The sequence below is a fragment of the Triturus cristatus genome, chromosome 8, assembly GCF_964204655.1.
Source record: "Triturus cristatus chromosome 8, aTriCri1.1, whole genome shotgun sequence".
NCBI lineage: Eukaryota > Metazoa > Chordata > Amphibia > Caudata > Salamandridae > Triturus > Triturus cristatus.
Window position 1 is genome coordinate 410,188,392 of NC_140591.1, and position 27,611 is coordinate 410,216,002.

Here is a 27,611-nt window from a genome sequence, read left to right on the forward strand (position 1 = left end):
GCATCATTAGCAGCGGCGCCCGGGTGGCCCAACCCCGCTCTCCACGCCAGCTCCCGGACGCCGGGCTTCTGCCGCCCAGCCCATCTGTAGCTCATGGGCGCCGTGTCCTCCTCGCCTGGTCAGCAGCGACCCTGCAATCCCAGCGCCTCCCGCTCCGAGGCGCAGTGCATGCTTCACCCTCTGCTCAGCCCGGGCGCGCAGCTCGGCTCCAGCAACTGCAACGTCGCCGCGCACACAGTGGGCTTGGCTCGATCAACTGTGCGCCCGTCCTGTGACCGAGGGAGCCGCCGTGAGAACAGAACCAAAGCACTCCCCGCCAACAAAAGGACACGAATAGCGTTCTCCAAAGCCACCTATGATTGAGCATATTTATATAGCGCAAACTCGACCCGAAGGATCAACAAGCGCAGCCTTCGGTAGCCGAGACCTAATAAACACGAGAACGTCCCTGTAAAAAAAAAGAAATACAAACACGCCCACCAGTGTAAAAGGGACGGGCTTCAAAAAGAGAAAGAAGCGAAAAAACACGCCCCGAATCCGAAAAAAAAGACGGGGCTTGTTTCGACAGACAAACCTCTTCTCCAATGGCTGACCAGCATTTAAGAGGCCAGCCAATGGAGAAGAGGGGCGGGTTCAAGCCCCACTACTGAAAAACATTAAATCTCACAAGCAAGACTGCGCAAGCGCAGCCTTCGCTAGCCGAGACCTAAAAACCACCTCTACCAAAGGGTGCATTATAAATTCTGAGTTCAGGGAGCCTAAACTCCATTTCTCTATCTTGTCCCAATGGAAAGTTGTGCTTGTAAGATGTTGCAAAGCAACTCCCATGTTAGCCTATTTGACAGATAGGCTTTCAATTGTGAAAAATGAAATTCACAGTATTTCACTACCAGGACATGTCACACACACCTGTACATTGCCTACCTTTAACATACACTGCACCCTGCCCATGGGTGGTACCTTGGGCTTACCTTAGAGGTGCCTTACATGTAAGGAAAGGGAAGGTTTGGGCAAGGCAAGTGGGAGTACTTGCCAGGGCAACATGGCAGTTTACAACTGCGCTTGCAGACACTAAAGTGCTAGGTCTGAGACATTTACAGGGCTACTCATATGGGTGGCACAACCAGTGCTGCAAGCCCACTAGTAGCATTTGATTTTCAAGCCCTGGCACACACCGTGCACTATATTACGGACTTACCAGTAAATCAAATATGCCAATCATGTGTAACCAATCATATCACAATTTATACAGAGAGCATCTGCAGTGCCCAGAATTCTAATGCCAATGAAAACAGAGTTGGAAATATAGGAGGCAAAAATCAAAAGCTTGGGGCTAAACCTGTCAAAAGGGAAAGGTCTAACATTGATCATTGGAGATGTAGCACTGTGCAGTGCGTACGCAGGGACTGCATGTGCTTGGTGTATGTGTGTTTGTGTGATGTATAATACATGAAGAGTGGACAGTGAGTGTGTGTGCTGGCAGTGCTTGTGTTGTAAAATAAACAGACCATGGTTGAATATAGGAAGGCTTCAACACTGAACAGTGCCTGCAGACCGAATGTGTGTGCTGGATGCATGTGTACATATGGGGGAACAATGCATTGAGGTATTAGTGCTGAACAGAAAGTGTACTATGAATAGATACTGAGTAAATGTGCCTGCAATGGTAAATTGTATGGAGGACCCTTTGTTCCATTTTAGAAAGCCCAGGCCTGACTTGTAAAGGAGCCCCCAGACAGATTTGTGTATTGATGATGGATGATGAATGAAACATCACAATGCTCTCACATCGTTAAATACTGACACTTGTTGCAGCAACGGATTTAAGACATCCGGGCAATGCTGAAGCTACAGGATCTAATGTAGCTGAGAAATAGGCTACTGGTCTACAGGCACCTCCATGTGCTTGGGTGAGTACAGATAGAGAACAACCCTTCCTCTTGTGACAAAATAATGAGAATGCTTTGTTGTAATCAGGCATTCCTAAAGCTGGAGTGTGACACAGCCACTCTCTCAACTTAATAAAAGCAAGATAACAGTAATTATCCTAAGGTACCGGATCACACACATCCTTGTGGCTCAGCATCTGCAAAGGCTTCACCATCAAGGAGAAATTAGGAATCCATTGTCGGCAGTAGCCAACCATTCCCCAAATAATTCTGACCTCTTTCTGTGTAGTGAGCGGATTCATTTTCATGATCGCCTCCACTCGTTCTGGTGACACCTTTCTCTTGCCTTTTCCAATTCGATGACCCAAATACCGTACTTCATTCAGACAGTACTGAAGTTTGCTCGGAGACACCTTATGCCGTTGTCAGCCAGATGGTTAAGTAAAGCAATAGTATCGTCCTTACAAGCATCCCGTGTCTCAGATGCAATGAGGAGGTTGTCTATGTACTAGACTAGCACTTAATTTTGGGGCAGGGTCAAGCTCTCAAGGTTCTTTAGCAATACCTGATTGAATATGGAAGGACTTTCTGTATACCCTTGAGGTATACAACACCACGTTAAGACACGATTCTCCAGACAGAAAGCAAAGAAAAATTGGCTTTCCTCGTGCAATGGAATGGAGAAGAATGCCTGACAGAGGTCAATCACTGTGAACCATGTAGCCTCGCAGGGAATTTGAAACGGAATCACAGATGGATTCGAGACCACAGGGCAACATGGCATCACTATGCTATTTACCTTTCTAAGGTCCTGAACAATGCAATATTTCCCACTCGGTTAATGCAATCACATGAATGGCGAATTGCATGGACTTCCCATGATCTCCTTTTGAATTTCCTGCGCAATCATTGACTCAGTGGTGCAGTTACATATTCCCATTTCACGATGGGATCTCGCGCTGCGGCCGTAGCACAAGATCTCATGGAGAAAGGGGAGAATCTGTTAATCCCTGCACTGCATGGCAGGCACCTCAAGGGATTAACAGGGCACCATAGGGGCCCCTCGGCCCCCAACCGGAGGCCGTGGAGGAATGGGGGCCCTGCTAGGGGCCCCCAAAGTAACTTTCCGGCAGGCTTTCCATGTCAGAAACCCCAGCATGGACAGCCTAACGGAAACCGACATCATAATCCCAACGGCAGAAACGCCATGCACAGGGATTGCGTTGGAACCTCCGACTGGCCGACGAGCTCCTTGAGCTTGTCTAAATGACCGGCCGGTTTCAAACCCGGAGAAGTTGGTCGGAAAGCCTCCAACCCCCAGTTGGAGGCTTTCCGACCGACATCATAATCAGCCCCTATATGTGAAATTGGTTAGGACTGGGGATGGAGGGGGCATTTCACTCACTCCCTCATGTAGCTGAATATGGAATGACACAGTGGGAGCTGCAGGGACCAACATTCAGGATATATGTAGTTGCTGGGTGGACCAGGAGAAGGGAGGATGACATGCCTCTTAAGAATTGCTTGGTTATAGTTCATATTAGAAAGTGTAATATCAGGACATAGCTTCAGGGGGGTGTTTGGGGTGTAACACCCCCAAATAAATGCATTCTTGGCCTCATAATAGGGTCTGGCGGCCCTGATTTAGGTCCCTTATGCCTTTGTTGGTTTTCCTCGTCATCCTTATTTGACTAAAAGTTTATCAGGAACATAGACAGTGGCCCACCTAATACAAATCTGTATTTAACCTGTTTCTTGTAGGAACAGTGAATCCCAAGCTTTAGTCATCTCATCCCTTCACCCTTCGACATGCTGTTTTTTAGACTGGAAATTTGCGATTGATTCACGCCGTCCCGAATCTCACTGACTAACTTACGCCCCTGTGTAGTCAGTTCTAATTCTTTGTCCTTATACGCAGTTGCAGGTGTTTTTCTGTTTTTTTCCTCCTCCTTAGTCCCAGAAAGACACATTTGTCGAGCATGCCTCAGGGATTGTGCTCAATAGATGTTCCTGACTGCAGACAACAGAGTATTCTCCTCTGCTAGTGTTATGGTTTCAAGGAAAACCAAACACATAAAATTCAAATGTCTATGACTATTTTGCTTTTTATTTTAAAATAATGTTCTGTTTTTTCTAGAATGAAAGCAGAGGTTCAAGATACCTTTATGACTTACACAGCGTATGATGACGCAATAACACTGAAACTAATCAATGAAGCGTGCAAACTTCTGAGTAAGTACCCATGTACACAATATTGAATGTGTCTCAACTTAGTTCAAAATTTGTATCATTTAACTCACCTCATCTATGTAATCAGTGGTGGGCCGAACCACAGAATTATCGAACTTCTAGTAATTCGAAAGAAACATATGCCAATGTTATCTACCACGCGTCCCAGCAATGCATTAAGCAGCTCCTTTAGCTATGTTTGGGACTTGAATGTCTACATCATCGTGTGAGATTACAAATGTGCTTATACATCTCCCCTTAGAAAGATTGGCTTTTCTTATGTAAAAACGACTTAGTACTAGAGCATTTGAATATTTTACCTAGTTTCTATTGGTCAGTGGCAGGAGCATTGAAGAGGGCCTTGCGTAAATCTCACTGTGTCTCTAGTTAACTGCGTGATATATTCAGTAGCGGCTGCTGCAAAAAGTAAGTGGTGGTGCAGCACGGGGGAATAATAATACAAAAAAAAACGTACCTGATGCTCCCGGTCCCTCTGCTGGCTGCCTCGGTGCTCCTCTGCTGCCGCAGGCACACAGCACAGGCTCCCAGACTCCCCACCCATTCCCGACACTGCTATCATGAGCATGAGCGCAGTGCCAGGATTGGCCTGAGTGGGCTGTTTTAACACTCTCTTAGGGATAGGGAGCCTGTGCCATTTCTCCACCTGGCTGTGGAACTCAGCTGGTTTGGAGAAATGTAAGTGCACATGTCGGTTTCACCGTCCGAAGACAGACGGCCAAACCTACATGCGCACTTACAGTGCACCTACCACTCCTCATCCCCGGACAATCGAGGATGACCCGGTCCGCCCCGCCCTACACTTGCGGCATCGGTGCTGTTTATCAGCCAAAGTTTAGGTGAACTTTTGTCTTGCACAGCCCCTATTTGCTGGCGCTGACCAATGGGGCGAGGCACCACTGCCATACGGAGGAGCCGCCCCTGGATATATTGTACTATGTAATTATGAATGTTTTCTAATTTTAGTTGTATTAACCCAGCATCCTATTTTTAGATGTTTTCTTTAAAATTACTAAGCAACTTTTTTTTTTTGAAACACACTTTATTAGTTTTCTCTTTTTTCGTTAAAAAAAACATGTGTATTCGCAGGTACATGTGCAGTAAATTGAAAAGAGTACCGTATATTGTATACCTTACTGTCATCAATCTATATCAATTACTAGGCAATGCATATCTTTGGTACAGGTTATATTGCATGTGCATTCCTTCAGTGATACCTGGAAAAAGGTTATGCATGGTTGCGATTGCGATAACATAACGTCTAACCCTCCCTACCCCCACCCTACCGGACTGGCTCTACCCCAGTTAAGATTCTTATCAATGCAGTCTCCCTGGCTTCCGCGTTTTGCCCAGGGAAGGCATGTGTATCGTGTGGGGTCTGGAGAACCATACTACGTATGTAAGCTGTGCCGGGGTCGGTAGTAGGTCGGTCAATAATTATCATGCTATTCATCATTTATTCTAGGGAAGGGCGCAGGTTCAAGGGCTTTAAGTGCTTCTAGCAACAGGTCCCAATCCATTGATATAAGGGTCTTATGCAGGCCTCTGGCCTCCTCTCGTCTGATGGCAGCACTCTCCGCACTGCTCCATCGCACAGCCTCCCCATGCCAAATATAAACTGATGGGGCCTTCGCCGACTTCCACCGCATTGTGATGGCGCGTTTGGCAATAAGCAACGCATGCCAAGCACACAGCTGTCATCTGTCTGTTCCATAGGAGTACCTGTTGTGGTTCTTATGATCTGGACTACCCGACCAGAATTCAGTTAATATAGGGCATGACCACAGCATGTGTAAAATATCGGCGTTTTATAACCTACATCTGGGGCAGTGGTGTTGTGTGTCCGGTAACATATGCTGTAAGCAGTGTGGAGTGAGGTATGCCCTATGTAATATCATGTACTGTATGAATTTGAACTTGGCATTGTGAGACACCTTTTTAGGGTACTCCAGGAGTGCAGCCCATTCCTTATCGGTCAGTTCTTTCCCAAGGTCCCCGGACCACTTGTTGCGCAAGTCAGTGAGAGAGATCTCAGCTTGTGCCCTAATGCCACGATATAGCCATTTCATGAGATGACACCCTCTTTCCATGAGTGCCAGTGTCAGTTTGTGTGTTTGGGGTTCCTCTCTAGCAGGGATACCTAGTAATGGCACGTTATTAGTATATGGGATGCGCCGGCGCGTGTATTGCACCGCCCTGTGCCAGTACAAAAGTGCTGTGCATAACAGCATCGGTGCACTCTGCGGAACTCTGCGGAACTTTTAAGCGAGGCAATGCCAAAGTGTGCAGGACGCCACTGGCGATGTCATAAACTGTGTATCCCAACTCATGCAAATTGCGTCCTGCCAGCCAGTACGACAGTCATTGTAGTTGGCTTGCATAGCAGTATGTGCGGAAATCAGGTGACCCCAGCCCTCCCCTATCCATCTCTAATTGGAGTTTGGCTAGGCCTACCCTGCGACGGCCAGTGCCCCAGATTAGATCGGAGAGTAATGTATCTAGTGTTTTAAATATAGGAGTAGGAATTATCACTGGTAGGTTTGTGAAAAAATACAGCAGCCGTGGGAGGATTACCATTTTTAGGTCTCGCTGAGCCCCAGCGCTTGCGCTGGCTCGCAGAGACATTTTGTATTTGGGATTTTTAAAGTGCTGCCTGTGGCCTAAAGCTTGAGTGCACGCGAGCGTGCACGCGCGCAGCCGCCAATCACAGCTGCGTGCGCACCACTCGCATGCTTGCCACACAGCGCGTCCCGTCCTAGCGATCGCGATCAGTTTCGCTTTGATCGCGATCGCTATTAATTTCGCTTTCACGGCCGCGCGGCCGTTACTTTTACGGCCGCGCGGCCAATGCTTGTTTTAGTGTGTTACCTGCTAGTACACATAGTAAACAGTGAGCCGTTATGCATAGTGATATGACAGTACACGTTTAAACCCGACTGGCTCGATTATTATCGGCATAACGTGCACTCTAAACACACCTGGAAAAAAACACAACTTATCGCATGCAGTGATTTCAAGGTCCGCTGGGTGTATTTGCAGGCCAATGTAACGCTGTCCTAATAAAATTAACTGGCGTGCATTCAGTTGTTTAAAGGAATAACTCGTGCTAGGTATTTACATATCTGGGTTACAAGAGCCAATGAGCTGCAGTTAAAGGGGCCAGCCAACGAGCTTTAACCATATGTCTCGAAATATTGGGAAGAACTATCTCCAGAACATGTTTCCCTAGCGTTCCCTTCTGATAAGGAGTCTGTAAATATATTGAGGCCTCTTTGAAACACTCCCCTTTTATCTCGGTGTCTCTCAAATGTAATTGTATTTTAATGGATACACCGGGACCACTAGTTTGTAATTATATCAGAAAAGTCCTCTGTATAACCATTGTTCAACCCAATCGTGCACCCAGGCATTCCAGTGCATCACCACTGCTCCTAACATCTGGTTATCCGTTTTGCAGAGATATATATTTCTTGCCTCTTTTTTATATGATCCCATTCATTTTTAGCTTCATTCTTTCCACCACACTGACTGTGGTGCTGCTCGATGAAGGACGGCCCTCAAACAGTTTCTCATCGCAATCGGGCTGATAAGAGGATTACTCTAATTAGGCCAAATGAAAACATTTATCCCATGCTCAAAAACTCGCATTTAAATTAGTGTTAAGTCCCTTCAAAGCTAATATATGTATGTGTGTGTATATATATGTGTGTGTGTATGTCTGTATATATGTGTGTGTGTGTGTATGTACATATATATATATATATAATTTTTTTATGTGTGTGTGAATCTACTATGTTTTTTAAATGCCACGTTTTCCCCCTGAATTGTTTTGATCGGCCTTTTTACAAGAGGCCCCTCCTTTTGCCATTATTTCTCATGAATGGCTAATGCAGGCTTCTCCAGCAAGTGGCTAGTGGTAGCCCACCAGCTACCTGTAAGTAACTCTCCTGTGTGCTGCCTTGTGAACTAAATTTGAAGCTTTTGCTTTGTTGAATTAATATATGCATACTACAACTGAAAAACGTGTATTAGAGATGAAAATGTGTGTATTTTCAGTAAGTTGATATTTGGGGGGAAATGGTTGAATTCCCATTATATATTTAGAGCTGACATTTGAGTGGTAAAAATCAAACTGTGTTGGCGAGCACTTATTATTATTATTATTATTATTATTAACTTGCTCGGTGCTAGGGGCATTGCACCTATGGCTGTTCTGTGTTGCCCACGTAGAGGCATTCCACATTGACAAAGCATTTTTTTAATTCCTGCTGCCAACCAGGCCTGATGCACCGGGGTGATCACTGCTTGCAATCTTGCATGTTGTGGCCACTAATGTAACCTGGTCTAATGTGATTACTATTACATCTCTAATATTAGTAGCATGGGTGGATTTTCACTGAACATAAGTAGCTCTTATTACAGAAAAGGATGGACTCCTCAATGAATTTGATACTTTGGTGTGGCTCTGCTTTCCCTGCCTGACTCCAAGGGAATGCATGAGCAACTTGCAGGACTACATAGAATTCAACACTGGAAAATCGACTACAGTAGCCTTGGAGTTTTCTCTTGTGGCCATTGCGGGATTATTTACAGGCCATTTGTTGTCGTTCCTACAGTATCTTCCTAGTTGAATATTTTAGTTGGCACGTTTCCACTTTTATGTTTTTGTGTATGACTGGCTGACCATATGCTAGTTTTTATTTTAAAGTTTGTTTTATATGGTGGTTCTGTGCTTTAAAATCTGACTGACTCGGGATATAGATTGGTTGTCATTTGTTTAGGGTAGCTTCACAGTTCTTAGGTGAAGTCTGCGTTTTATGACCGGCTTTCTCCTTTTCCTAATGCACATCTATTGGAGTTGTTCTGATTTTACTTAACCCCTTACTGACTATCGAGAGGACTGAAGGGAAAATATAGTGAACACTCTGTTAAAATACCTTGTTGAAAAGTATCTCCCCCTTTTTTTCTTATCTTTTCTTTATTATTATTCTTATTATACGTTTACTGACACTTGTATGACTTGGGACGGACCAAATCTACATTGCAGAAACTAACAGTTACTTGTCCCCCGAGTTTTTTAAATTTTTTATTTAAAACTTTGGGTATAATAAGTGAATATACTGGCAATTTTAGGAACTATTCTATATGTTTGTATTTCTACCTCAGATTACAGGCTGAGAGTAAGCAGATGCTTCAGAAAAGAACATCAGGGGGAGTTATTGCATGGGGAGGTGAGGTTGCATGCTGTTCTGCAGGTGTCTAGTTCAGAGGCCGGTGATGTTTTCTGATATTGTCGAAGGCCTGTTGTGTACATTACGATACATAGCCTCGATTTTGGGTCAGGCCATTGCTTGGCAATCTTGTATATCTCAATTCTCTGCTTGTTATTCAATTAATTGTTTCCCCCTTCCCCTGGATCATTTTTAGGTCTTGCCTACGCTGCACGCAAGCGTTACTTTGGAGTGACCTTTTGGAATCACTCTGTACTTTTTTGGAAACTTGTGCATGTACTGCACTGTTTCCAGTGAGCCCTCGTGCATGTGTGGCGTTTACCTTGCGGGAGCGAGCAGCGGCGCCATCTGTTTGCAATTATCACGCCCGCTGCTGCTCGATCCCGTAAGGTAAACGCTGTAGATGGACTTTAACTTTTGCAGACGCGGGCCACGCTTGTCTTGCAGCTCTTGTTTTTCTAGCTTCTTGAATTGCATTCTTCTCATTTTCTGTCCCCTCCCTTTGCCCTCGCTGGAATCTTTCTCGGGCCTCTCTCGTCTGTCCCTCCCTCTCTTCTCTCCCCATCTCGTTTGCCCCACAATGCCTATCCTTTTTCCTCTATCCTGTGTCACCACTCTCCTCCCCACTTGCTGTCCCGCTTTTTTGCCTCCCTTCTCCCTCATCAGTGGCTGCCAACATCACATGACAACAGTAAACTCCCATTAGACAAAATTACCGATTTCAAGTAATTATTTGAGTTCATTTAGTCTCAAACATAACTCATTTGGCCCAATAATATTATGAATCTGCAAAAAGAATGCTTCAGACATAGAAACATTTAGTATTCTTTACTCATCTAAAAAAAATGAAACAAAGAATAAACCACTGCACTGACCAAGAACGTTACTGGTTTAGAACAAGAATAATTTTGGCCAAACTTGGCTTTTAATTTTCGTGCGGAATTTCGTCAACTTTTGTTGCTCAAGTCACTTCTACTTGTTTAATAAATGCCACGGTTTATTGTGGCACAGAACACCCGGGTGCGTCTTGTTTTTGTGCACTGTGAGGAAGGGTTTTGGTTACTAGGGGAGGTAGTCTAGGGTGGCTTGGCATCTTGGTGGCAGTCCAACTGGTCTCCATGCAGTGTCCAACCAGCAGTGTTGGCAGCATGTACCCTCAATGAGACTTTCTCGTGTTTCTTGGTGTGTTAATGCCATAATGGGGTTCTATGGATTAAACTACACGTGGACATTCATCAATTATGCAGCAGGATAGGCAGTTAACAGCACTTATGCCACATTGCCAGTTAACGGTTTGCAGGAAGAAGCACATCCATGTAATTTCACCACATCACAGGTGTGTTCATGGAAACCTCTTCCCTAATCGCCTTCAGGCTCTGCTTGTGCTGGTAATAAAGCTGTTATTGCACATAGGCCTTATAACTGCATGAGGTAAGTGTACTTATTTGGGTTTGGTGCTTTTGTTGTTATATTAAGTAGGGCCCTGTCGTAGGGGGAGGGACACTGGGTGGTCAGCGGGGTGTGTGACCTATCCACTGTGGTTACAGTGCGGGGTATGATAGAGATGCCGATTCCGGATGGCCGATGAGTTCCAGCGGGTGGCACAAAGTAGTACTCCCCGGCATCTTTTCCCGCCATCCAGCCCTTTCTCTCACTGGGTGTCTTCACAGGTACCAGAGGTGGTCCCCTATCCAGCTGCGCCATGGCCCACGGGGCAGAGAGATCAGCCTCACAGCGCAACCCGTTCAGGCTATCCCCCAGTTGAAAGCTGTTCGTTAGCTATGACAGGCCCGTGCAATGTCCCAGGGCCCTCGTATTCACTCTCCGGTTTCTGCTCGCCAGAGGGAAGGAAAGGAATGCTGCACCTCGCGCCGGGGATCCAGCGGGGTGTCCTGCTTTCTTTAGGGACCTTATTGTGATTGTCACTCCCCACAGGTAGGATGTGCCCAGGGTCCTCTCAGCCAGGTTGTGTGAACTGCTCATCAGGGGGGAAGGGGAGAAGCACCAAGCCCATGGGTCAAGGGTCCCAAAGCGTTGCTACTCACTGTTGTTGTTCGGGCATTTTCATTGCCACTGCATACGGGGTCGCTCCGGGCCGGTTGTGCATCAGGGTGAGGCCCAGACCCCACTCCACGGCACAGACGAGCTGCAGCCGGTCCGTGTCCGGCAGAGGAAGCGTCTGAGCATGCCGCAGGCCCAGCAGGCAGCCCGCCAGTCTACATTCATCCACCGGAGGCCACAGCAGGGATGAATATGGCGCAGGATCGAGTCTATGAGCGGCTCTGCCCTCGGCAGCAAGTCCAGGATTCAGCCTCTAACCGCTCGCCTCCAAGGCCCTGTCAGGCCCGTGGCAACTCCCCTGCCACCACATTCACCGTTCGCGGCACAGAGCCCGGGAATTCAGCAATGTACAGGTGAGGGGGGAGGGTTCAGGTGACTCGCTGTCGCAGGGGTGGGGGAGGATCAGGCCGGATTGACGCACTCCACAGGGGGGGTCAGAGGCCCCGGCAACATATCTCCTGTAGCCCCCTCTCTCACATGGAGGTCCCAAAACGGTCAGAGAAGGCGGGGGCCAGTAGTCTGTTCAATATCGATCCAAACATCTAGAAATGAAATTGCCTTTTGACTGATGGTGTGAGTGAATTGTATTCTAGAGTCTATTAAATTTAATGTTCGTATGTTGTTGATCAATGCTAGTTCTGATTTGTTCCAAATGAGGAAGATGTCATCGATGAATCGTCGAAAGAATACCAAGCCTTCTTTCCACGTTGGGTCTGTCAAGATGTAGTCATTTTCAAATTTCGCCATGTACGTATTGGCGTAAACCGGTGCTCCCGGAAAACCCATTGAAGTGCCGTTCAATTGTATGTAAAACCTCTCATTCCAACTGAAATAACTGTTTTGTAAACAGAACTCCAGTAATTGTAGGATAAAATATTTGGGTATGTTTGAATTTTCTTGTCTCAATTAAGCCCATTCAACTGCCTCAATCCCATTGGCATGTGGTATGGGCGTGTACAATGCCACCACGTCAATAGTGCATAAAATCCAATTCTCCGTGCTTTGATTTTTGATCGTCTGTAACTTTCACAAGAAATCCGTAGTGTCTTCAAAGTAAGATTGCCAGTTTTGTACAAATGATTGTAAAAAGGTGTCGATATAACGTCCTGATTTTTCAAATATAGAGTCACATCCTGAAACAATAGGTCTGAATGGAGGATCAACTAAGCTTTTATGAATTTTGGGTAGTAAGTACATTTTTGGTCTACGTGGAAATTGAGAACTAAGATATTTCTTGGTGGATGAATCAATCGAATTTAAATCTTCTGCTTGTTCTAAGATGGAATTTAAATTTCTGGAGATTTCCATTGTGGGATCCTCTGTCAGATTTCCATATATTTCCTTGTTGTTGATGTGTTCCAAAACTTTCTTTTCGTAGTACTCAGTATCCATAAGCACTAGTCCACCACCTTTGTCTGCCTTAGAAATTGTGATGGTTGGATTACTTGCCAAGTTTGTCAGGACGCTCTTTTCAGCTCTACTTAGATTTTTGGTTTTCTTCGAGTATTGGATCTTTTTCAGATCTTGTTGCACAAGCAGTTCAAAAGTGTCCAGGGTTTTATGTGATACTGAAGCCATGTATGTGCTTTTGGGTTTGAAAGTGAAAGGTGCTGGGTCTTCACTGGGATCTTGGGGACATATGTTAGTGAAGAAATTCCGTAATCTTAAAGTTCTCATGAATTTGTAGAACGCCACTTCTGTTTCTAACTCTGTGCTGTTATAGGTGCTGACAAAAGATGTTCCTTTGTTTAACACTTTTTCTTCAAATGCTGTAAGTTTAACAGAAGAGATGTTGATTATGAGGTTTTCGTTTGGCTCCTCAATCTTTTTTTGCTTTTTTCTTTGTCCTTTTTCTCTCCTTGTTTTCCCGCTCCGTTGCTTGTTTTGTTTTGGGTCTTGTCTGGTGGTCGTCCCTGCTCTTTGCCTCCTTCTAAAAAAGAAGAAGAGGAAGAACCGCTAGATGTAGTTGTGTGTGTGCTTTCATCTGATGGTTTCGCAATAGTTTTTGAGCTAGCAGTAGTTTTAACAGATACTCTCTGTGTATCAATGTCTGATTCAGACACTACGCTTTCTTCTGAGGATGCTTGGGTTGTTCTTTTAGTAAATCGTCATTGGGCGTAAACCTCCGCCCATGTATAAGCTTCATTCAGCTTATAATCAATTGTATCTCGTTTAAATTTTCTTAACTTCGTTTCTTGTAACTCTTTTCCGTATTTATCTAATTTCAGGTTGAGGTTCTCGAGGAATTGACCCCATGGTTCTACATCCGTTCTGGTGGATAGATCATTTTTCAGAATATGTATTTCTTCTTCTAAATCATGAATGGTTTTTTACAACTCCTCAATTATCAATAAAATCAGGTCCAGCGAGCATTTATTTAGTATGGAGTACCATTTCTTCATAAACTGTTGGTTATTCTGAAGTCTGAACAGCATAGGACGTATTGCTAATCTGAGTCCACGTGGGATCCTTTTAACACGGTGGTATTGTATAAGTGTTGAGGCGTGTAATTGTTGATTTAATTCCCTCCTAGTGAGATATTCCAGTTGGCGTAGCTGTTGTGTGACGGATCCGCTTTGTGCGTCAAATGATTTTGTCTCCTTTATCAGATTGTAAATTTCATTGGCCTCTTCCATTGTATATACTTTAGTCGATGCTCGATTCTCTGTGAGCTACAAACGTAAGAATGGAGCCGTAGTGCCGTTTTCCCCACTGTTACAGTCCACAATCATTGAGTTTATTTGTTTTTTTAGGTACTTACAAGAAAATAGAAAGGACAGCGTTTAAGAGTACACTTAAAGACAAGGTACAAGCAGTGGATTCGAGTTTTGAGATTAGTTAGAACATGGCACAGTTATGTATAATTTTTTCACTTCAGTGTTCTTTCTCTTAGTGGTTGAATCTTCAGAACTCCAGAGTACTGACATCCAATTTACAAGGTACCTTAAATCACTGGAAAAACACATAAACCACTTTGGTGAGAGGAGCACAATACACGCATAAATCACAACGAGTTTAATTGTTAAAAACTGATCCGATAAAGTGCAGACTCTGAAATGTTCTCCTTTTTTTCACAGCAAACCCCTGACGAAGGGACACAATGTCCCGAAATGCATTGGGTGTTTTATGATACTATTATTGTTTTGTTTAAGATACATGTAATCATGTGAATTGGTTTGTTTATTCAAAATATGTAAAAAGATGAAAGTATGTATTGTAAACAACGTATACTATATTTGCAAATCATTTTGTTTTGAAACTTTGAATTAAATGTCAGAAATAATTCACTAGCAGTGCAGATTGCAGTCCTAGTAATCTTTTCAGTACTAGGCCACTCACTAGGTCAATTTTACATGCTTCGCAGGCATATTGCAACGCTGCACGCATACCCCAAAATATTTTTGTTTACATTCTCATAAACCAGTGTGCGTTCCCCACCCACTCATACATTCTACACCCTCAACCCCCAACATCCTAGGGGCCCGCTACGGGCCCCCAACAGTGAAGACCACATGCCTTTCCATGGCGGCATTAAGGCTCATCTCCACCAGCATTATAATATGGATGGCGGTGTTCAGGTTTTCCGCCCGGTCGACGGCGGAAAAGCGGCGGACGGTGTTTCCATCCGCCGCGAACCCCCCAGCCATCCTAATATGGCGGGGGTCTTTTAGGTATGGATGGCGGGCGGATCGCCCCGGCCGGGCCAGCGGTGGCTACTGCCGGCCTGGCGGGGCGATCCGCCCGCCATCCTAATGGGGCCCTTAGTGTATAAATCATTACTTAAAATAATACACATGTCTGAAATGTTCCAATTTTCAAATTTAATGTGCTATATCCCAGCCTTTAAACAGCATTTAGAAATTAAATTATTCAAGGAAGGTTTCAGATGGAGCAAACAATACAACAGAGGTGTAATTAAAACAAGTTTGCATGGAAAGAAAAGAGCTGGGCGCATCGAGTCAGAGAAATGCTGTTTTTAAATACATTCTATGCTCTGTTATAGAAGCTCGGCAGCATTAAAGGACATGTACAATGGTCTCATGTTTGTGACTAAAAAACCTGTACCCATTGTAGCCACATAGCCCCCCACTATGAAATCCATCCACTTAGGGGCCCCATCGGACCCACACCCCCACCATGCCTACTCCAGAGGACTGTAACCTATCAGCACCATGTTTACACCCATACGGAATGACTTCACATCTCCTGCGACATTCCCAGATGCTTGGAAACACACAACTGTCCTCCAATTGCTGAGAAAACCCTCCACTGACCCTTCAATGCTCTCCAACTACAGACCGATCTCCAAGCTACCATTCCCGGCCAAGGTCTTACAGAAAATCATCAATAGATGCTTCACCAACTGTGACCATAGCTCCTCAACACTACTCAGTGTGGCTTGAGACCCAACCACAGCATGAAAACTACAGTCATCCATGCCACGAATGACTTCAACATGACTCCGGACAGAGGCGCTACAGCGCTCACCCTCCTGGAAATCTACACAGCAGTTGACACAGTCTTCATCCTTATCCAATGCCGACATGACATCGGAATTCAAGGACACTGACTCCGATGGATATGCTCCAACCTTACTGGAAGGACCAAGTCAGTCAGTCTGGTACTCTACACCTTCGATGCCTGCAACCTCATAGGATCCTCCCTAGCCTGACCCTCTTCAAAGGCATACATGATCCCTCTAGCCAGCATCATCTGCTCTCACGACGTTGGTGTCTTCTACTATGCCGATGGCAGACAACTCATTCTCACCCTCACAGACAAGATGCCCAGTACCCAGATCAAGTAAAATGCCTGCATGACTGAAATCGCTCACTGGATGAAGAACAACTGTCTAAAGCTGAACACCAACAAGACTGAAATTGTGATCTTCAGGAAGAACACTTCACCGTGGGACTCCATCTGGTGGCCCAAAGAGCTAAGACTGACACTCATCCGCACTAAAAAAATCAGGATCATCATCGATAGCAAAATCACCCAAGTCAACACAGTCACCGCCTCATGCTTCCATACCCTGAAGATGCTGAGGAACATTTTCAAATGGCTCCCAGTCAGCACCTGCAAAACTGTCACCGCATGCCCTTGTCACAAGCAACCTGGACACAAGGAACACCCTCTATGCAGGGATCAACAAAAAACTCACCAAAAGGCTACAGACCATCCAGAATCACCCTCAATCTACCATGCTAAACTCACACAACACCTGAAGGAGCTCCACTGACTCCCCATAGTCAAACAAGCACAATTCAAGCTCCTCACCCACACTTTCAAGGCACTATATAACACTGGCCCAGCAAACTCAACAGTCGCATCTGCTTTCACATACCTTCTAGACGTCTCCGCTTATCTGGGCTCCTACTTGCACACAGCAAACGCATGCAGAAAATCAAATCTGACGGTTAAGCCTTCTCCTTCATCACTCCTAAAGCAGGGAACGACCGGCCACTACACATAAGAGTCTCCTCGCTTCTTGAATTCCACAAGAGAATAAAGACCTGGTATTTCAAGTAGTCCCACTAGGCCTTAGGTTTGGCTAAGCTCACATCTGCTCAGCTCCTGGATACCCTCCTGGGTAATAGTGCGCCCCACAAATCTGCATAACATAGTATTGGTTGTAGTAAAAAAGGCAGCTGTAGTTCCCCTAATAAAAAAACAGCCCCATTCTTGCCCTAAGGGAATGTATTTTGGAGGTCAGCAAAGTAGGCTCAACAATATAATTTTCGAGTGTATTTTCCAAATATGAATTGCTGAACAGTGCTGCATGTCTCCAGGTGGAAAATCTAGCATTGTCATCTTCTTTTGATAGAACAAATAATTGTTTTCCAGTGTTTCATTTGAAAACAGCATGTGTCTATTTTTGATTCCAAACTTATGTGACTAAACGATTTTTAATGGTCTTGATTCAAATTGCACCGCCAGGTAGAGCTGCTGGAAATTGAGATATCCTACAGTTTTCTACAGAGCAACTGCTTTATGCAGGTTTGATAGAACGTTTTAATATGTAGCCAAATTTGAAGAAAGTTGGCATCCAAGGATAAAGTTAGTCAGATAAGACAGAACTCTACCCTTAACTGTTCAAGTGGTAGGAAATTCAAAAGATGGACCATTGACCTAAAAAGACTAAGGGCCTTATTTGGATGCCGTTCGAACTGCCACCACAGCCTGTCAGTGGCAGTCCGACAGCTGACACCCCTTCGGTCCAACCACCAGATTGTAATACCGGCCATCAGACCAATTGCTGTCAGGGGGAAGACTACCTCCTCCGACAGGATCCATGATCTTGTTGGGGCGGTGGTTGGAATCCTATTTTTTTGGTTTTTTAAAACTTTATTTTCCTTTTCATCAATCTCAAAACATTGTACAGATATATTCTTTCACCAATGTAGCATCATACAATATCACGATATGTCCATGTCAATGCACATTCCAATTGGCTGTCTACAATGTGGATTACAAATAATGGAGGTTATCTGAAACACAATATACATTGTATAAACTAAATAGAGCGATCCCCGTCGATAACATCGCACCCAGACAATAAAAATCTTTAATACTTGTGTCTTTCGAATACGGATATAACATATATAGAAATGCTATTTAGCTTCAATAAAACAACAGGATATAAAAGGTTAGCAGTAAAATGGCTATCCCACTCCTTCCGGCACTATGCCTCGCTCTACCTGTTGCTCCGAATCATGACGTAGTGTTTCGATATATGACCGGTAGGGGCCCCATATGGCCTTGGGGCTGGACGAGCTGGGCATCACACTTGCGTATAGTTCACTGTTAATGTTACAATATGCCAGGCTCTGCAGCCAGTTCCGGACGGTCGGTGCGGACTTACGCCCCCAATGAATAGCCACCTCTCGCTTCGCCAGCAGCAGACCCAATGCTGCAAATAGTCTGATTTTCCTAGGCAAATTCACTGTGTACCCCGTTGGAATCCTATTCTTCAATGGAGGGGGTGCCTATGCAGTCACCGTAGTTGGGATTAGGATGTCCTTTTCCGACTGCCTTTTCATGGCGGTCGTACTAGCATGAAAAGAAAAACGGAAACGGACTGTGGGGGCTGCAAGCAGGTTCCCCGTCCCCCGTGGGCCACTGCTAAGTGGCCCAGGGGGCACATGTAGTGCCCCTACACACATCCATGCACAGTGTGCAAGGCACCACGTGGTGCCTGGCACACAGTGCATGGATGTGCACAAAGTGGATTTTTCTACTGCAGCCCTTTTCCAGGAGCGCAGCACAAGCCGCAGTAGAAAAAAGCACTTTGCGACTGGCGTGCTGGCGGTCTCATCGTAATGGAGCGGGTGGGACCACCAACTCATTTTTGGTTGGTGTCCTGCCCGATGCGATGGCGGCCGACGACCCGACTGACCGCCATCGTAATTAGAGCCTAAGTAGATTCCGGTCAAGCTGGCTAGCAAAATTTCCCTGGAAAAACCTCATGGCTATACATTAATAAAGGAAGACATTTTGCTTTGACTACATTAACTATCAAGACAAACGACAGGCCCAACAAGTCTTGAAATATTTTAGCATAAAGCGAAAGATAAGGTGGAGTCTTGTGATTCAAGGTTAGTGAGATGCTGAATATGGCCTACCTGCCCATGTTGTTATACGCACAGATACTTAACTGAGGCAGCTCTCTTGACATGTCTGCCAGCCACAGCCATCTACCTAACAATTTCTTTCCTTTCCAGAGATTACACCATTGCTCTTGTCCATGTTAATGAAAGCTTATTTGATTTACAATAAATATTAAGAGTGCTCAGTTGGCTTTGAAGACCTATTCTGGTTTTGTCCAGTAAAACTATTTATCTGCATATTGTAAAGCTAAAATATGTAAACACCTAATCCAGCATGGTAAGAGCGGAAGTCAGCCAGGTACAGGTTAATAGTTGAGATGGCTACTACACACAAACTCCATTCCAAGATGGCCGTAAAATGTACACTCTGTTCCAAGATGACCGCCAAACATGAATACCATATCTGTATGGTGAGCCTATTTCTGTCAGGTGATTTCTGTTCTGGGTACTGCTCCTTCCTGCCACGTTGATCATGTGGTTCTTGTTCTGAGACCAGCCTTTTCTTGTCATGCTGATCCTGTCCTGACACAGCTGTTCATTTTAGGCTGTACCTGAGACCAACCTCTACTTTTAGTTGGTTCATGTACAACAGCATATAATGGGCCTAAGTAAATTATTATTTTGTTTTAAACGACTTTATTGTCATTTTTATATTACTCATGTATGCATTATCCAGAGCATTCCATGCAAGTACTCTACAACAGATAATACTTTGATGGTCTGCGCTACGAGATTCTAGCATACAATGCAAAGTATTACACATTCAACGATACCGTATTTTACACAGCTATTCCCCACAATTCACTTCTTTATTTCTCTTCCCTTCTTAGTGATTCAAGTTCGATTTTAAACGCCAATCAACAATATCCCTTAACTCCCCTGTCCCCCTTAAGAAATGTCTGCACCTTGTCGTATGTCACTATTTTGTCTGGTCTGAGTAACTGGAAATGCATGTAGGTCTTGCGTGTGTCTTCTCCCCTACGTTCCTCAACACTATCTAGTCTTCAGGAGGGGTCCTTAAGTCACTAATCATTGCCGTCCATGTTTGTAGGTCATCTTCTAGCTTGTCATCTCTACGGACTTGCTCCAGTCTAACCGTCTCGGCTGTTGCCCATTCGCACATATCCGTTAACCACCTTCCGCATGTCGGGGGTATCAAACTCCGCCATGCAATCACAATTTGTCTCTTTGCTAAAATTAATCCCCGCAATACAAATTTCCTACTCAGCTTTCTATTCTTGAGTGGGCCTAAGGTCATTGTAGGAGAGCAATGATCAACTCTTTTGGCCGGTTCCTGCTTTTGAGTTCTTCCTCCTGCTCCAGTCCTACTAGTTTCAGCTCTGCTTAAGTATTGTCATCTCCAGATTTACATCAGTCCTGGTCTTGGCCAGATTTCTGACTTGAGCTGTGCAAGAACTATCCTACAACCAGGGTCAAGCATTTTGGAGGTATTTTGTGCCTTTGGGCTTTTTCTTTATGTGGCAGCCTGGCACTACTTTCCGGAGGACATCCACTGGGTAAGGCAGGTATCATCCACAGAATTCTCTGCGTGATATCTGGAAGGAGTTTCCCTTTCCTCAGTGCCTCCAAAAATGAAGTAATGTCCCAACCCCTATGTGCAGTTCTTGACAGGGTTGATACTTACACATGCAAATGGTTTTGTGAATTGAGCCCTGAATTTTCAAAGTCACACTGAAAACTTGATGCAAAATTTGTGAATTCAGGTTTATTATTATTTTTCGTGAACTTATTTCTGGTCTCATGACATGGAACTGGTTTTACTTACTTGCTCTCATTTAGAAATGGATACAGCTGATGACAAGAGCTACTCAGTCTGGGAAGAAAATGTACCTGTATGTGCATTGTTTTGTTGATCACATTCATTATGTTACACCTGTCACCCACTGTGACATCAGGAACCCAGAAATCCTCTACTTTCTAGAATATGAACCTTTATGTCTCCTCCCTGAGTCCTATTCGTATGTATTGCAGCATATGCAGTTCAAAGAGGCCACTCATTGATTCTGTCAGGATCTAGTCAGGGGATAAAATAATAGCACCATAATTAGCAATAGCCCTGCCCTGAAAGACACTGAGGGCTATTGCAAGGGCAATATTGCCGCTTTAGTGGCACTTTTTGCCGCTAAAGCGGCGATATTCTAATCGCCCTATTAGGAAGGCGGCGCTAACATGCATTAGCGCATGTAAGCATCCAAATTCCTAACGCCACGCAACTTAGCGATATACATCGCTAATGAGATGCAAGATAGGCGTTCCCTCCTAGGACAACATGTAAAATGCTTGCTAAACCAACATCGCGCAATTACCAACGCTGCCCCTGAACAGCGAAGCAAAGAGAAAAAGGCGCGCTAGGCCCCCATTATCGCCGGATCCTAACGCCATAATAAAACCTGACTTGTCATTAAAGCCTATGGGAGGTGGATTGTATGGTTAAGTCCACACTCCCCTATTACCAAGCTTGACATTAGCGCTGTGAAATCATCGCAGGATTTCACACGCTAATGTTCATTATCGCAGTTTATTGCAGGATTTCACATCGCCTGTCAGCTAAGCGCTGCTAATGCGCCGCTGACACGGTGATGAAATCCAGCGATAGCCGGCGATGATTAGAATCGCGCTAAGCGCGCTTTGCGATATTTATCGCAGACTCTAGATAATATGCCCCTTACAGTGTTTCATGCAATCGACATCTATACATGCACTCTCATGGTTTTCACATGTGTGTGTGTGTTTCATGGCTCTCCTATTCTTAGATCTTCTCCTTACAGACACTTGTGTTTTTCAACTCCTCTCATACCACTGAAGTGCTTAGTAGAATGACAACCTATAAAGAGTCAACATTTGTGTTGAGCAACTGTGTGCCCTGCTTTCCATAACTTGACCCTTAGCACATTCACCACAACTTCAATTCAGAAGTTTAGTTTCTGCGTTTGCTGAGCAGTTTCATTGAGTGAATGCTATTTTACTCTCACTTTCTGCGTTAGTTTCTCTGGCCCAAACGTTTATGCTAATGTGCGTCATCACTGTTCTCAGTTTTGTAAGCAATACAATTTGTCCACAGAAAACACCATGAGATAGTGCACGAAAAATGGAATTTCAGTTACTTGTAAGAAGTTTATTAGAATATTTCTCTGTTTCCAAATGAAATACATAATGCTAAAAATGAACAAAACCATTACTAAAATAATTTTCACAGTAATCAATAAAAAAACACTATTTTTAATCATCCATAAAATACATCTTTTATAACCCATCTTTAGTCAAGTTAATTACAATAACAAGAATAACAATCATATATGCAAATGTATTTTTAATTGGATTTAGCATTGAGATCAACGTGGTGGACACAAAAATTAGCTTTATCCCCTCTATGATAACGTTTCTGCTTGCATCTGCCCACCTCATCATTTTGACTTCGAGGGAACTTCTGAAGTAACATCTTGCTTCAAGGGTACAGCAGAGGTGAGACCGAAGGAAGCAGGACAAGATGCCCACTGTTTCCCTTGAGTACTTTATCAACACCCAAACTTGTACAAGGATGTAGTAGAATATGTGGAGGACTGAGACCGTCAGCCACCTCTCAATGCACTGAGTCCCCCGCACACACCCGGCCTCTCCTTAACTACTCCTTCTTCAAGAGATGGTCACTGCCAAAAAACTTCAAAGCATTCCTGAGAAGGCACATTTGTTTTACTGCCTGTGAGGCACTTGTCTTCAGTCATAGGCCTCCCCTCATCTTCTCACTAGCTGCTCCTGGGGATTGTTGCATGCAGGGATGTTTCACCATGTCTCATGGTGGCTATCTGGCAGCAAGGCCTGCTGGTCGCCATGGTTACCCTCATACACATCAGCACAATCCCCCTGGTGCTCCTGGTGTTAGCGTTCTTCTTTCCCTGGCAGCTCAATTTGTTGACTAACCCACAGCTTCTGAAAGGACTGCATCCACATGTTCTCTGCCCTGATTCTCTTGTCTCATCACAGTCCGCAGAGAAGCTGCAACTAAGCAAATATTACTGGAAGCTACAGCTACTGGCCCAGAGAATATATGGGGGGGGGGGGGCGGCTAAGCTTGTTAAGCGGAAGAAAAGAACCCCTTTGATCATCCTTTCAGCATCATCATTAGCACAAGAGACGACCGCAAATCCAATATCCAATCAAAACGGTGGCTTATCCAGGTGAGGCTGTTCAGTCCAATTTTTAGGCAGGTACATTTTTTGTTGGTATTTTTAATTATTTAAAAAAACATAAAGTAGTGGCTCCATAGAGACACTACCACTAAATAAAAAAATTAATACAAATATTCCGTAGGAGTGCAAAAAACAGTGAAAACAGGTACACATTCATTAAAACTGTGTACAATTAAAAGTCAACTTCGGACATGTGTGGCCTATTTCAAAAAAAGTATTCCCATTCAATTCGGTAACCGTGTAAAGACACATATTACCAATTCACAAATACTCCAAACAGTTCACACATTTATGGTATCGCACTAGGAAGGCCCCATGCTTCCTCTCCCTATTCGACCTGACAGTAGAATTAGCCCCAGAGAGCCTCTTTGATATTCCATGAGCTCTTCCCAGAGAGAGCGTCTCTAACAACTTTGTTACAACCCTTAATAAATTAAAGAGTGACATTGTGCAGAAATAAAAGGTGAGTTTGTCCATGTCAAATTCTAAATCACTTATATGGTAATGATGTATAGACCTAATACTATCATCAAAATTAAGTCCCAAAGACCATATTTACAATTTTAAAAACGAAAGAAAAAAGCTCTTTGATCTATAAAAAAACATTAACTGATGACCGATTCATAATCATAAATAAAGCCTCCTCATAGGTTGCACTGGCGCACCTTATACATGACGGTGCAGTGTATTTGTTTCTCACTGACAAAAAACACACAGGACACAAACTAAATCCTGCATCAAGGCGATTCAAAATCGACAGATTGATAACACGCTCTTTTGCCCAGCAATTCACATCTATTTGGGGCAGACCAAGTTTAAACTTGTTTTAAATACTCTAAATTGTCTTTCAATTAGAATTGCATTACACCATGTGTTACGAATAAACAATTAATTTGTAATTTTGAGATACCACAACAATCATCCTGTTGGACCTGGCCCTTGCTGCATGGTCATCCTCAGACTTTTTGCCTACCTCCTCCTATTTTTTGCTGAATTCATTTTTGTTGGCCTCAGGACTCCGTGGGGCATATTCTCAAGGATCTATCACCGAGTTATCGGCACTTTAGCGCAACCAAAGTCGCGAAACATTTATCGCACCATTCACAAGCTGGTGCAAACAGCCGATATCACCAGTTTTCCGGCGATAGCATCCGCAAAAAACATCGCCACAGATGACCCCAGAAACTATGGCTAATGAGATGCAGAGTAGGCGTTCCCGAGCAAAAAGCCGCGACCACACCACTCCGCAACATTCTCAACGACTAGCCACATCGGCGATAAGATCACAAAACAGGCAATAAGGCGCGTTAGCAGCAGGATTTTAACACCTGCTCTGACCTGGTGTTAAGTCAGATGACAACCTGCAGCAGCCAAGGGAGCACAGCCCATAGCCAAACATGAAGAACAACAGATTCACCCGAGTAAGTGAACATGCAGCCCGGAGCCCCAATAGGGCAACAACAACCACCGCCACCACCCCCAGGACCCCCCCACCCCCCTTTGAACAAAGAGAATGCACATCAACTCCACGAAACCATGAACCAAACAAATCGCCTGAAGTCGCCCAATCACAACACCTAACATACAGGTGTGGCCAGAAAAAGGAAAATCATACATAGATTCATATCATATAATCCAAATAAAACCTTTATTACAGATTAAACAAAAAACACAAATTCTGAAGAGGCATGGCGGGTCTTCTCTGGGCATTCTGTGAGTCACAGCCCGCAAGACAGTAATACAGATAAGAAGGTGTGTCATGCGCCCAACAAAGTACAGAGAGAGAGAGAGCGAAAGAGAGAGAGAGAGGGAGAGAGAAGGAGAGAGAAAGAGAGGGAGATTGAAAGAGAGAGGGGGAGAGAAAGAAAGAGAAAGAGAGGGAGAGAGTAAGAGAGAGAAAGAGAGAGAGGGAGAAAGAGAGAGAAAGAGAGGGAGAAAGAATGAGAGAGAAAGAGAGACGGGGAGAGAAAGAGAAAGAAGGAGAGAGAGGGCGAGAAAGAGAGAGAAAGAGAGGGAGAGAGAATGCCGACACTGCGGACCCAGGCCTCACTGCTCACCTGCTGCCATCAGTGTGTCTCCAACCACGTGCCGGTATACACAGCGGTTACCCAGGTCCCTTATCTGAAGCAGTTCACAGAGACATGAATGGCAGAGTCCATACAGTTGCACACGCCATCATCGCTTGCGCACACAGGCTGCAGCACCCCAGCCCCTCCCGCCGACCAGCAGAGATTCCCTGCCCCTGCACAACCAGGCCTCACTGCTCACCTTCCGCCACCACAGTCGTGTCTCCAAGAAGGCACACCACGTGCCATTGGGAGAACCAAGCCCGGGGCTCGCGACCATGGCACCCTCCACATCATGCAGCCCCGCACCGCGGGCCACCAGGTCACACACTTGATTCTGGGTCTTGATTTCGCTATGGCAGTGAACATATCAATGCACATGGCCTCATCGCAGGCTGAACACCTGCTCAGCCCTAGAGGTGCCACTAACTCTGTGAACCGCGAGGCGACGCCATGTGTCGATAGGCCCACACTGCCCGCTGGCTCAGGCCTACACTGTGGTCCAGGAGGCATCACACTGATGCCACCATTCCGGATCCCCTGGACGGTGCATCATCGCAGGCTGTACACCTGCTCAGCACTTAAGGTGCCCCTACCTCAGTGCACCGAAAGACACCGTCTCGTGGCGGTGTGTCTGTGCCTGCCACAGTGTATCCAGTGCCACCAAGTCTGTGCACACAAGCCATGGACCCTTTATGATTGAGTCCTGTGTTGCAATGTGAGGTGGCAAGGCCCTAGGCCCTCATGCATAAATGATATCCACACGGAGACACCCAGTTGGAGAGTGGAAATGGCGTCCAGCACGTGCGCCAGGTCCTTTTTATTGGCAGGGTCACATGTCCTGTGACGCCGGTGCTGAATGGGTGTGGTGTGGGTGTGAACCAGCTGTGACTGTGAGGAAGTGGATGTGGCATGCTGATAACTAGAGCTGTGAGCAGCAGATCCCTACAGGGAAGACCTGGGACATGTAGCGTTGTCGTCCCGCCCTGTGAGCATAAGCGGAGTGGGCTGGCCTGGCGTATGCCAGTCCAGCATAAGGGTGTGAACAGTGACTCCGGATCTCTGGGCGTTGTTCTGTCCTGGGCTGGACAAGGAAGTGACTAATGCGTGTGTCTCCATTCTAGTGTGGGCGCCACCCGGAACGCAATCGGCAATGTGTCACCCAGTGACCCAATACCCACAACGTGAGCAACATGGGCGTAAGGGGAAATCATTGACCCTACATTCATCCATACCTCCACACTTGCAAGATTATAGACATGACACATCGATGTGACAATGAATGTTTAATGCACATTCAATGGAGTGTAGTAGCTGGAGTAGTACAGGGCCATGCAAACCCAACTTTACATTGTTAGCCCGTGGAGGGCCAGCCAGAGTCCTTCATGGAATGACAAGTACATCAGAGGAGTCAGATAGCTGTGTCATTGGTGACCAAACAGAATATGGCATTCAATGTCGAGGTCCAGGTGAGTGTCGCAGAGTGCATCGGGGGACAGTGGAAGGTGATGATGCAGAGGGCTGAACCAAGTAGAAACAGGCCAAATGGCGGAGATGAATGCTACTGCTTCCTTCTGACCATGAGGGCAGATTCATCCGCATCTTCGTCCTCTGCTGTTTCAGGTGCCTCACTGTGTGACAGTGACACCTCAGGGGCCGGAGGAGGAATGTCTGCCGCACTGTGTGGCACTGACACATCCGGTGCCCGAGATGTGGATGGAGTGGTAGCAGCAGCATTCATCAGCGCTAGACCTTGTGGCAGCAATGCCATGAGGAGGGTCTTTATGGCATTGAGGGACCCAGCTACCTCTCACTGGTGTGCAGCCGTGGCAGCTGCTCTTTACCCACGCGTCCGCTCCATGTTCTCCATGAGCCTCCGCATGAGTCCCAACTCCCGGGAGGGCTCGCTGGAGCCACTCTGACTAGACAGTCATTCTTGTCGCAGAGTCAGGACTCTGGCGATGTCAGCCATGGTTCGTTGGAGGGCATGGAGCGGACTGTCGGTGTCCGTTAGGGACTGTGAGTGGCCCCTGATGGTACTTAGACACCCACGTATGGCGTCTAGTTTGGCTCCCATGCGGTTGAACCCCACCTGCACCTGTTCAGGTAGCCTCTCCTGGCACCCCAACACACAGAGTTGGAAGGCCATGTGTTCATCGTGGGGGTCCTGGGAGGCAGCCGTGGTGGTGTGTGCTGCCTGCTGTGTGTACTGTGCAGGGGGTGGGTTCTCCTCATAGCAGCTGGGCTGCCCTGCTCCTGGAAGTGGGCTGCGGAGGCTCTCCACGAGCTGTTGGAGGGCGTT

General features: G+C 45.5%; 1 protein-coding gene across 1 annotated transcript in view; it reads left to right on the forward strand.

Annotated features, from left to right (window-relative positions):
* LOC146802215 (guanylate cyclase soluble subunit beta-2-like) overlaps window positions 1-27,611 on the forward strand; it is a 194,387-nt gene that overhangs the window by 18,780 nt on the left and 147,996 nt on the right. The window contains exon 3 of the mRNA XM_085623736.1: window positions 4,027-4,121. Coding sequence (XP_085479862.1) covers window positions 4,027-4,121 — 95 coding nt within the window. The remainder of the gene's footprint in view (window positions 1-4,026; window positions 4,122-27,611) is intronic.